This window comes from Geospiza fortis, unplaced genomic scaffold (genome assembly GCF_000277835.1).
Source record: "Geospiza fortis unplaced genomic scaffold, GeoFor_1.0 scaffold381, whole genome shotgun sequence".
In the NCBI taxonomy this organism is placed as follows: Eukaryota; Metazoa; Chordata; class Aves; order Passeriformes; family Thraupidae; genus Geospiza; species Geospiza fortis.
The window spans coordinates 2,759,697-2,772,977 of NW_005054348.1; the positions used below are offsets into that span (position 1 = coordinate 2,759,697).

General features: G+C 37.5%; 1 protein-coding gene across 1 annotated transcript in view; it reads right to left on the reverse strand.

Moving 5' to 3' along the window:
• Window positions 1-13,224, reverse strand: part of MAP3K21 (mitogen-activated protein kinase kinase kinase 21) — a 39,769-nt gene extending 26,545 nt beyond the window's left edge. The window contains 1 exon segment of the mRNA XM_031058761.1: window positions 12,951-13,224. Within this exon segment, the coding sequence (XP_030914621.1) occupies window positions 12,951-13,224 (274 nt within the window).
• Window positions 13,225-13,281: the final 57 nt, after the last annotated feature.

Below are 13,281 nucleotides of genomic sequence, written 5' to 3' on the forward strand. Positions count from 1 at the left end.
CAGAGTTCACTCCTCAAAAAAGTAGCAAGATCAAACACACATTCCTGTTAAACCTAATGGTCCCTGAAATAGTACTGCCATTAATCTTTCTTGCTTTCTGCACTATCATTGTTGTACCTGGAATATTTTTCTACTGATCTTATGGCACAATGCAAATATTTCATGGGGTAACAGTATGCAGGTAAGATGTTTTGCACACTTTTAGAAACCAAAATCTAACGCTTTGCCATGGAGCCAGCCAGTACTTCCCGAGTCTGTGCTCCTCTAATTACAATAGACGCAGCAACAATTTTTTGCCACACCACTACTGTTTCCATACCAGGTGATCTTAGTCAAGAAAGGCACAGAATTTAAGCTTGAAAAGGAGGTCCTGGGAAAATCCCCCTCAAATGCCCCCAGTTGCCACTCCTTTTCCTGTGCTATTCCCATTCCATCAGTCCCGTCTCCAAATACTCCACATATGCAGGAAAGCTCTCTTTGAGGTGAGCAAAAAAAAGCTGAGATAAACATGAAGTAGCAGACCAAGTCTGGCTAGAGATGAACAACAACTGCATTCTCTGCTCTTTTGAGCATGGGTTGAAATTCTTTGGGGAAAAGGAAAATATAAGCAAGAGCCTACATATAGACCAATAAGCCAGAAATAACAGAACAGTGCACATTTAGACAAACCAGATTCCTGGGGGTGCACATCTGCCAAACTCAGGTACAGAATGACACCCACAGTGCTACTTTCAAGACTAAGCTGAAAGCCTAGAGAAGAACCAGAAGTACTAATTTAAATTGCAAGCACTTTGTTTAAAGCATAATTCTAAATAAAAGGCTCACATTCCTGCCTCAGCTTCTCTCCTTTTTATTTGTTAAAATTAACGTAATTTAAGAAGCAGTATTTATAGCAAGCCTAAGGGAGGCCTTGACAGATATTTTAGGCAAGACATCAAGGAAACTGATACCAAGAACTAAGCTCTTCAATGCTATACTTTTAAAGCAGGTTATTTCCTATGGTGTTAGTTTTCTTTTTGTTTCTAAGTGCATATAGATTGTATTTCTCCAACCTTATCTAGCCAAAGTTCCCATTTAAGACAACACTTCAGTTGAATTTTTTTTAAATCCAAAGACTTCATACAGTTAAAGTCAATTTTATTGCATGAACAATGCATTCCCGTGTTTTCAGGTGACTTTTTTCAGTTACCATACAAATAAAATAGTTAAGTAAAAAAGGTATTCTGAGAGAAGCCAAAGCAAAGGATGGAACACCTTTTCAGTAGTTTAAATGTACTGAATTCAAACTACCTTCTAATACTTAAACTTAAAAAAGAATCATCCTGAAATACTGAAGCCCATTCTATCTCTCCTATCATCTCTGTACTTTCTATTAAACCCCCTTTATATTACCTATTTTGTTAGTACTAAAAATAAGCAACTTTATTTTCCCAAGTTAGTCAATTGCTACCAACCATTTCTTGCTACTTTATCTGCAGTTTGCTAAACAGGTGACTATCACCGGCTTTGCAAATATAAGCTATTTAATACCACAGTAATTTAAGTTACTATGATTATAGGTAAGAATACCTACATACCCACTACATTTACCACCACTGATAAAGTCATTCTTAGAGAATACTATAAAGGAAAGAAAGTTGTTTTGCTGTACAACTCTACTTGCAAATAGAGATTGTCCAAACAATGCTGCTACTGTCTCTTTTCCCCCTGCATCCAGTCAGCTCCCTCTCCAACTGTCTGCAAGCAAATCTGGTTCCTCTTAGTTCACTAAATCAACATGCAACAAAACCAGCAGGGTGACCCTGCGTCTTTATCTGGGGACTAACAGGCAGAAAAAACCCTTATTAAATGTTGTATATTCAATTAATGAAACACAATACCTTGTCCATATTAAGAGACCCACCTCCATCATTTGGAATTGTTATTTGGCTCCAATTGTAATTGGAAATTAAAATGTCAACATTGCTTGTAGAAACCATATCTAGGTTTTAAACTGCAGATTAATTACCATAGTGAAAAAAATTAGGCGTGCAAACCACAAATTAAATATGTCAGTGAAAACATTAACTGGTCAGAAACTCTTCTGTCTATAAAAAAAGATTATTCTTTTGCCCATGCAGTACCACTCCTTAAATATCTTCCTTTTCTCCCGTGGGCTCTCAGGATGGGTTCTGCTATCTCTGTAGCTAGTATCTGTCAAGACTGTGATTGTCTCACTGGATTAAGTTCAGAGGTCACCATCAGCAAGGGAATTTTATCCTTTAAACACTGATTACATATGCAGGATACTTTTTTATTCTATGGATACTGTGCTCCTCTATTATCTATGCCCCTTTACAGCAGGCATATAACGAGTTCTTAATTTTCACGCTTACCTGAAAGGAGCAGTTTGTTCTTAAATGAATTTCTCTAAAAATACCCAGCTTAAAAAAAACTAAAACAACCAACAACCCAAAAAATGTACCTCAAAGGAGCCAACATATACTAAAAAAAAAAAAGGAAAATCCTGAACAAAGTGCTCCTCATTGGAAAGCCAAAACAAGACAAGACTTGACACAAAAAGTTCTTGACATCATGAACTGACAAATACACATCAACCTCATAAGAAAAGCACAGCCCACAGTGGGATATGTGGCAAAAGAAAAGCACCAAAGGATGAGAATGACTAGGAATCACCTGCCTTCTGAAAAAAATGGAGGGAGAAGGAAAGAGAGGAAAAGGGACAAGAGATTTCAATAGCTCCAACACACCTTGCATCACCATTTTTTGCTTCCCCTTCACATCTTTAATAACTATTATTAAAGCCACTTTGGGCAAATGGAAACTTGAGAGAAAGAAGCAGTTTTAACAAGTTATTGGCACAGACTACAGATGCTGCAAGTTACTTTACTGCATGCCATTTGTGCTTCACTTGCTCTTCAGATAGGTCTGTAAAGCAAAACAGAATTTTCTATTGTGCTGTAAGAGGAAGTACTAGAGGTAATAAGCATTTATAATTAGACATTCAAATAATCATAATTTAAACACTAGATCAGCAGTAAATTCTGAAAAATGCAGGATTTGGATGCTACATCAGCAAAAAATCAAAAGCAGACTGGACACAACATTCTCAAGTTCTCTTTAATAAAATATTAAACTTAACTCTCCTATTTAAAAGCTAAATTTAAGAAAAAACAACCTCATTAAAGCAATTCCTCCATAATTTCACAATTACATGGAAATCAGTCAATATTGAAACTTAGCTTTAAAACTCAAAACATTCAGTTGTGTTCTATCTACCAGAAACTTCCTCACTTATTTGAAACAGCAATTACTTTCTTTGCTTGCTATTTTTAAAAGGCAACTCTGAAGGAAAAAAACCCCAAAAATAGAAACAAAAAGTGACCAAAATGGAGGTAGATGAGAAGGATAACATCTAGGTTGTGAATTCCTGGGTTAGATAATGTTCTAGTTTCAAACTCAGCAAAATAAAGTGGCTCTGAATCCATTCCTTAAAGTACACCACCTTTTTTATGGAAGTGATTTATTTTTTTAAGGAACTTCATCCTAGTGTTAAAAAAAACCCCAAAAGATAAGGCAAACTAAAGCTATTATGTTAAAACTGCATAAAAAGTCTTTGTCAATACATAATACATCAGGTACAGTTTCCACCAAGAGAAATGTGGAGAAAACATTAATTTCCTGCCTACCCTAAATTTAAGACCTGGCCATTCCCTAAATCAATATATGTCATACAATATACAGAATTTAACAGGCAAGGCAGATGAGGTTTATAATCTCACAAATGGCATCCAGGGGCAAGAGCTGACAGATGTTACCTTCCTTCAGAACTAACAAATTTAAGTTCTCTATCATTAGTCAAATCACCTTTTCAGTATTTCCTTTCAAAGCTATGAATATTCATTCAAATTTGGCTCAGATTTATAGTTATTTTTTTGAAGTCAATAGAACATGACTCGATGCAGTTTGATATTTCAAGCTAATCAGAAGAATACACAGCTTCTGAGTACACGGAAGTATTTACATAGTTGGCATACTTTTCCTGATCGTAACACATTACAGTCTGCAATTATGAACTTCCTTGTTGCTTTATTTTTTGTGACTTATCTCAAGGTGCATTTGATGTGTTGAAATTAGAATATTTAATACAAAAAAAGAGTCACATCAAAATGAAATAAAGTTTAATAGAAATACATAGATACATACCTAAAAAATTAAAAATACATTTTACGTTTAAAGGCGACTTACTAGCAGAGCTGAAGTAAAGAGGTGTAGTCTGATGTCACAACCAAGACAGAAGGAACCTGCTGTCACTGAAATACCTTAACCTCCTCTTCATTTATAGCCCTCTACAGCTTTTCTCCCCCCAGGCTGAGTCTAGCAGCTGGGTAGTCTTGGGAGACCCAACCAGCCAGATAGCTCAGCAGAAAGTGAAGCCTGCAAATAAACCAGCTTAGAGTAGTTTCCTCCTGAATCTCTGCAAAGTTTTAAGCTGACCTACTGACCACACAGACAGAGACTGAGATGTGTAGATTTGGCTGACAGGTGGGAGGTGGGTGGGGAAGCCTCCTCATGCAGCTACAGCTGCCTCAGGAATCCATGTGGCACCTGTTGCAACAAATGGGAAGTCAAGCAACAGAAACGGGTCAACCCTTTTGCACCTGGTTTTAACCAGAGATTTAAAGACGGGATCCAGCTTTGCTGTTTTTTCCATTATAAAATCACCTTTGACAAAATCTACTATGGAAAGAACCCTTTAAATAAACCAAAACCAGAAAAAACTCCTGGATCCCCTTTGAAGATGCCAACTGCTATGAATCTAAATTTTGGTGTAGATACTTAGTCAGGTTTAGTCATTGAGTCAGAATCTCATCAGTTAACATGAAACCCTGTTAACAATTTCTATGAGGAATCTTAATAGGTTACCCTTTACAAAGAATTTTTAAGTTGTTAGTTTATTTTATAAGGAATATTTCAAAGATTCTTGCTGTTTTAACAAAAAATAAAAATCCAAACAACCTGTTACCTACCAAACAAAGCAGAAAAAAACCAGACAATTTTTGACTCCACTATTTTTTTAAATACATTTACATACATTTTCAAGATCAGTAAAGTGAAAATGCTTATTTTGAAATGAGAACTCTGCAAACTTGACAGTGCTGTATTTCTCTTCAGAACAGAAAATGAAAGGAAAGTTGATTGTTTGTCTCAATAGTGTAACATTAAGCAATGAATTAAAAAGTACAATATTTTTCCTTTCTACATAATACAGGAGGGGAAAAAAAGCAAATAACTTCAGGAAGAACACTGGCATCTAATCTTAATAGAAAAGAAAATTACAAAACTGCCTGAACATTCAGAACTAAAATATAACCAGTTCCAAGGGTTAACTTGCCCCATAATGAACGACAGCAATGAAGCATTTACTCCTACATTTTTGAGAAGGAGGGCCAACTTATCAGCTCTGAGTTAATAGTACACCTGCCAAAACACAGATTTTAGTCACTGTGAAGAGAACAAAGAATGATTATGTAGCCAACATTGGCATGTCTAAGACTGATTTAACTGGAGCTATGACCCCCACCCCACACAAAAAAGGTTAAAGCTGGCAGGAAGCTCTAAGAAGGAAGAATACTTCTGTGGTGACATTATACATATATGTAATTTTTTCAACTTACAATATTTAATCCATGAATTTAACATGCAGTAAGAGGGTTAAAATTTAAACATCCACTTAATTTTCAGTGACTGGATTGAGGTAGGCTCTTAGTAACATGGTCAAGCAAGGTAAAAGTGATGAAATGTAGTTTAAAGCTGTCAATCCAGGAATGTAAGTTACACCAGTTGTTATTTTTGTACTGCTCATGAATATATACAGCCAAGTAATTTGGTATTTATCTGTTTGTATCTATGTATCATGTGTATTTATGTTTACTTCAATGTCCTAATTTTGCTTCTAATAAACAAAACAATCCCAAAGCTCAAAAAAAAAAAAATCTGTATTATTAGAAGCATTATTACTGAAAGTTATTGAAACAAATTTTAATGCCTTAAATTTTAACAAATAATCAGAAATAAATTTCAAGGTCAGAAATTACCCTATGCTGCCCCCACTCCTTGCAAATGTTTATCATACAAGGTCAGCCTGTTTCAGAACTTGCAACACTGAAGCAAGTTTAGAAGAAAGCTCATACTCAGTGGTAAGAAAACTTACGGATTGCAAACAAAAAGCCATTCTCTTCTAAGGTCAAAGAAACCACAAAACAGCATTCAACATCCAAATACAGTTCAGTGATGTGTTACTTCTCTATCCTTTTGAGGTTGCAGAATATTTTCATGGAACTTTTAATATTTGCTAAGAGGGTTCAAAAACACGCCCTGTCCCTGCAGCTCCAATGGGGATGGGGGAATAATCTGTAACTGAAAACTCAGCTGTATCTCAATTTCTTCTAATGCTTGGATAACACCAATAACATCTAAATCTCAACCACACTTTGCAGTTTGTTTATTTAAGTACAATACCTCGTTTAAGAAGCGTTATGGTCAGAAGTTAAAATTATTTTTCACTGCTTAGAGGAATTAACAGAATTGTATAAGTATTTTAACAGCTAATGGGAGGTGTTTAGCTGTCTGTTTTTCTATTGACCTTTGTGGAAATATGTTGTTTGCTCAGTACAATTTTCAGAGGCAAAAAGGTATATAAGCCTATTTTAAGGTACCAGCTTAAAAAAAAAATAAAATAATTGAGCCAAATAATGGTTGAAGTCTTTAATACACAAACACTAAAAATACTCTAATCCAAAGTCCTACACTTCAATTTATAATGCTACCCCAAAACAGAACTCTTTATCATAAAAACAGCGAGCAAACACAACATACAGACTACAATGTGACTCCCACATTCTCCATGAAGAGGTCACCAGAAACCCTGGTGCAAATGAAAGTCCTGAAGAAACCTGCTAGGAATGAATATAACACAAAGCAGGGAAAGAAAAAAAAATCCAATCTTCCAAAAGTTGTAAACCAGATCACTCGGTATTATACAATGACAGAACAAAGACAGAGAGAAGAAAGACATGAAAAACCAAGTTAGATCCAGAGAAAGATCAAAGCAATATTATTCTGGACTAAATAATCTAACCTGTTAGAGATGCAGTCTCAACACCAAATAAGAAACAACTCTTTACAGCCGTCAGATGGACATAGTTGGGAATACATTAAAATGAAAGTCTGAATTAAAAATGAATTATAAATAGGGGTATTAAAAGTTCATGACCTTTTAATTAATCAAATTACATATAGCTAGTGTTTCAGCCTAGAGTCTTGTTTTTAGCATTAGGCACTACATGTAAATATACTTCAGCCTTAAGTTTGAGGGACTTTGTTCTAAATTAATGAGCAATTTTTTCCACCTCTTAATGTCCAGACTTGAGACACAGAAAAACATCAAACAGAAGCCAATTTAGAAGATGGTAATTGAGGTGAAATAAATGGCTACTGCAGTTAAGTCTTCATCTTCAAATAAAATAACTGCTGGATATTATTCCTCCTCTGAAAGCTTAGACAGGAATATTGTATTCCAGAGCAGCAGTTCACAAAATTTCATTTGACGGATGTTGTATTAAAATCATAATGTTTCTGAATATTATTTTTAAATGCTGAAACACATCCTTCAACTGGAATTAGGCCTCTACAACATTTTAACACTACAGTTATTTCTATGGTGGATTGAGACAATTGCAGCAACCAGTTACTCAAAATTGTTCTCTCTTGAATACCAGTATCTTTCTGGACACAAACTACACAACATATTTATATGCAACAAGCATATATCTCAAATGAATATTAAAACAGGTGCAACACATAGCACTACCTTTGATGAACTAGAAAAAGATAATACTCTAGCTCAAGGCTGCTAAGCATTTGATGCTCCCACAGAATCCAGCTAACCTTCAGGGCCTCTCAAAAAATAGAATCCCTATTTACATAGTCTGAGCACACAAGAAATAATGAAAAAAATTACTGGGAGCAATGTTTCATGAAACACAGAACTCTTTCATGTGACATAAGGACATTTAAAAGAAAAACTTACAGGAATTCAATGGCACTCTAACTTGAAGTAGATCACAACCTTCAAAACAGGTGCTGTTTCCCAAATTAATGAAATTTTGCAATCCTACTGATAACTGCATGAAGGTGGTTTTATTTTGGTTTTCTGTGGTTTTTTAAAGAATACTTAACCAACAAGGTATAAAAATCAGTGCTCCTTCCTGCCTATCCACTTCCAGATGCTTCAGGATGTATGTTCTTAATGTTGCAATGCAGCAGCAATACTTTTACAGCAAAGCACAAGGCAGGGCTACTGCCTCTCAGAGATGGGATAGAAACCTGGTACAACTGGCATAATTTCTAACACTATGTGATTTTTAAGTAATTAAGAACAATATAAAGCATTTAAGTACCATGACTTCCTATATGAAGACAGCATGGAAAGCTACAGCATACAGATTTTAAAATGCTAAATAACTTCTGGCCCATGATTCCACCTGACTGATATCCATCTAAGTGATACCACATTCTCAAAGACGTGGTTCCTATGGGTTTTATGAAAATCAGTTGCCTTCTGGCAGAGGAACTTCAGTATGTTCTGCCAGGAAAAACATCCACTCCCCTCCAGACCTCAGAGACAGCAGCCACCAGCAGCTTAGCAGCTAGCCAGGCAGTGCAAGCAGTGTCAAACCAATTACAGCATTTGCAGCATGCTACAGGAGGTGCCTGAGTCACCCAGCACTGGAGATGGGCACCTTGGGACAGCCAGGCTTAGACCACCAGGGACACTGGAGATGTGGAAGCCAGTATGAGACTCTTAAGTTCCTCAAATGGGAGTGCCAAGAGAAGGAGATTGAGATGCAGAATACATCAGGCTCTTTAGTTTTTGTTACACCACAATCGGTGAGCAGTAATTGGCACAGTGCTATTGACAAAAAAACCCCAAGTTTCATTGCCATCAGCAGGCATCTTGGAACTTTGTTTTCAAAGGAAGTTACAATGAAGCTCAAATCCACTGATTTCTCATCCCTCTCAAACTACCAAAGACAATTGTAATTGAATGTAATTTTGAATTCTCTTGGTAACTGTACAAGATTCTGCATTTCAAACATTCAATAACAGCTGTACTTATGATGTGAACAAGTCTTAACCTCTTCAAAACAGTCAAGAGACAAATTATACACCCTAGTGATTTCAGAATACATAAAATCGGTTCAGAAAATGGCAGATAGGCTTAACTCCAGTTTCTTACTCTTCCTCTCCCTGAATAGCTAGCCTAAAGATGCTATACAGAGACATTTGAGAGAAAGCAGTTCTTATGGATTCTGGAAAACATCTTATTTTAAAAAGTGTTTAATAAAAACACATCACACTTCCTTTTAAGGTTTTAAAATCAAATGCTTTCTATTCTGTAACTCCTACTCATTATACTAGTTTGAAGAACATGACATTACAGTGGGTTGCCCTCTCCTGTGTTTGATTCCTTCAGATTCCAAGTAGTTCTCATTAGCACTGTCACTTCCATGGCCTTATTCAACAATCCTTGAAACTCCAGCTGACCTCGACAATTTCAAAAAGCAATATAAATTCAACGCCCTTCACAGAGCTGGGGGCTGCAAAGGACCATGGATTGCTGGAGGAGCTGGTGAAAGCCTCAGCAAACTGAACTTCTTACATATCCATCTACGACAAGTGAGTACAGAGCACTTTATCAGTACTGTGTTAGTACACTTAATCTACACACAACCAACTCTGTAATCATGGATAGGTCTATGCCATAAGCAAGACATTCTGAACTTATTGCAATGGTTCCTACAAGTACACAAGGCTGCTGCACTAGAGATAAAGGGCATTTTTTAAAGGCAGAAGCAGTGCACAGTCTGAAATCAACGCCAAAATCACAAACCTCTGTTTTCTCTAGCCTTGACTTCAGAAAGTGAAAAGGTGGCATACTCTAGCTGAATATATTACTAGCTTTCTTCAGGACAGAATAATCAGGGAAGGCTGTGCTGAGCCCTTACACAACCACAGATCTTATAACTAATAGGGTGTCCTTGCTCAGAAGCAAGAAATTTCATCCCCTCAGAGAAAAACAGCTGCCCTTCCAAAGAGTCAGAAAAAAAGCTGAGATGTGGTAAAAAGACATACGTAACTTTTAGTGTCTAGTCTTGTAGATGAATTCCTGTCTTCTATTTCCAGTAAAACCTAAATTTTTTTCATAATCAGCAGGCATGCTAAATCAAGAATAACTTCCTACCCAGAAGAAAGAGTTAGGAATATTCAAGTATTTTCACAGTTTTTAAGACACCTCCTTTTCGGTTAAAGCATCAATTAATTCAGAATTCCTTTATTAACAATGATGGCTTGAACAAAATAAAATTTTCTTCCATGATTTTTATTAACATTTTAGATTAGGTAAAGTTCACCTCTAAATATTTTATTTTAGATTATTTCTTTAATCTATAGTACATTGAGGAATGTAAGAACTGCTTATGAGAAGTTCTCCTCAAAACAGGCCATGATATTTGTCAGGGAAACTTCTCACCACTTCAGCCATACAAGGTTTTATAAAGCACCCACAATTCGTAAGGCAACATTAGAGACATCATGGTTACTATGTTTCATTTAATCACATATCTAAAGCTAAGTGTTCTTTACACTTATGTTTTGTCTGCTTTTGAAAAGCTCGTAAATTTAAATTTATTTTTCATGGACTCCAGAATTGAAGAAACTCTCTCTGCTGTCAAAAAAACTCATGAGTTACATACACTTCACTTCCCTGTTCAGCCCTAAAAACCAAGTTCGTCAGTTTTCCTTTCCAATATGGAAAACATTTGTTTACCTATTAATTTCTCTTACTCTAGCAGAAACACTAACCTTTTCCCACCTCCCAAAAAGAGCCCATGAAACAAGAGCATTCAAACCCAGATAGTCACTGCTGTTAATAAAAGCTGTCTGCTCTCGCGGCTCTTCTGTTTATGTCACTTTCTCTCCAGTCCTGTCAATCTGGCATCAGGGAAGCCACAACAGATATGCTACAGAGATCCCAGCTCCATAAAATTGCAGAGAGAAGTAACATGCTTGCCTTTGAGATGCTTGCTATTGCCTGCCAACCACAAGCCCAGACACATACCTTTTCTGGATCAAATACACTGGTAGAAGGGGCTCCCTTTCCCTGGACGGAAAAATTAGTTCCTGCCTACTTGCTAGGGAAATAGTTTGAGAAGCATTCCTTACCACACTGTAATAAGGACAGTCATTTTTCTAATTTATTGTCTGAGGAAGAAAAAATATCCTTCTTAACAAAAATAACTAAGCTAGCACAAAACTGATACATTCATACACTACCTAGAGCCACTTAAGGGCGAGCCCTGAAGCACCACCAGCAGCAGTGCCTGGAAAGCAGCGAGGAGCAGGTGAGGAATGGGTGCTGCCAGACCCCTGTCTGGAGCTGCAGCCACTGAAGAACTGTTACTGTCCATGCCAAGCAAGTCGCTCACTCAACCCTGGCAGCATTCCACTCCCACTGTGCAAGACTGCAAAAGACTGCAGAAAAAGAATGAAGGGAAATCTACGATGAATGGATGAGTTACCAGAACAGGGGATACTGCCATGACTCGCAGTCATTTTAAATTCATGTTGTTGAACAGTATATGGTACCACCACAGCACCACTGTCTTCTAACACTGTCATTTAGGTGGATGATCAAGAGACATAATTCTATTTAGCATACTCAATACTTCTTCAAACTAAGAAGTTTGTTTGAAGTATCTTGCTAAGATTAAGAAATACAGCTGAGAGATCTAACTAGCTCAAGCTAAGTGCATCTGCAACAGGAGTTAGTAATGGAAGCAGTGTATAGGCACCTAGGCTAAGGTTATAATCAGAATTATATTTTTCAAATGCTCTGCCATTACCCCTGTATGATGATAATGGTAATCAGTTCTCAGCAGTACCCAACTCAGCCCCCAGTGTTATGCTAAACCACAGGGTTATGAATTTATTTCAGACACGAACTTTGTCACTGTCATTTAACATGCTGCTAGCATGCAGCAGCCCACTGTAAGGAGAGCCACTAACACCCAAGGTGCAGCAGCCCATTCCTTACACAGCAGCAAACTAAAAGCGCACAAGCTGGCTACAGACCACTTGCTAGAAATAAAGGTGTTGGCCATGACGCTAAATGTCCAAGAGTTCACCGCCCGTGCTACAAACAGAACCACAAACACAGCTGAGCTAGGTTCTTTCTTTATCAAACAAATAGTGAAAGTATTCTCAGAACAGTCAGTCCCATGACTGAGCCTTGTCTTAACAGGCCATGCATGGTGACCTTCAAGACACACAGCCTCTTAAACAAAGTGCTTCAAACTTGAATGAAGCTTTTCTATTTCTACTGGACTACTTAAGGACTCCTAACTGAAAAAAAAGAAGACTAACACATTGCTGCACTTTTGGAACATACAGAACAAAAAGGAAACAGTTGAGATAGTTTCAGATATTTATGGAAACACACAGATTTCCACTTTCAGGTCATCATTTCTAAACACAACTACAATGGCAAGCCATAAACACTCTATTCTAGTAATCCAGCTTTCCAAATGCACAGTGGCCAAAATCTTAGATGCTTCTGTATCGTCAGATGGACCAAAGAGCCATTAAGCACGAATTGAGCAGCTCCCTCATTCCTGCAGGTGCATTTGCCCATGCCAAGGGATGAAAGCAAATCTTTCCATCTGAACAACAATGCTTCCACTGGTTTTAAGGTACTTGTCTTTTCCACCTCAATGTTGGCTAAGTGGGTAAATTTTAGCAATATTAAATGCATGCAGTGAAAACCAGAAACATATATGATTGTACGGCAGTGAAACAGAAGTGATACCCTTATTAAATCTTTTCTTTACAAGGCGCTTGGTTCCTTGGGTTAGTTTTAAAAGCCAGGACCACACAACGCATCAGAATAAATATAGCCTTGTAGATTTGCAATTGTGGCTGCGCACAGAATTTTATCCCGCTCTCAGTGAGCTTCCCTCCGAGGGGGCAGGACTTTGCGTGCGCTGAAGGTACCCCCGGTTCCTCCCGACCTTTCCACGAGTTCGTAGCCAGCTCACAGCCCGGGAAACCAACCTGCCGCTTGCCCAAGCTTCTGGCACCGGGTGCCCGAGTTGCGACACCCATACCCCGGTGGAACAGGGCTCTCGGACGGAGCCCGTCCAGGCCCGGCCACCCGCCCCC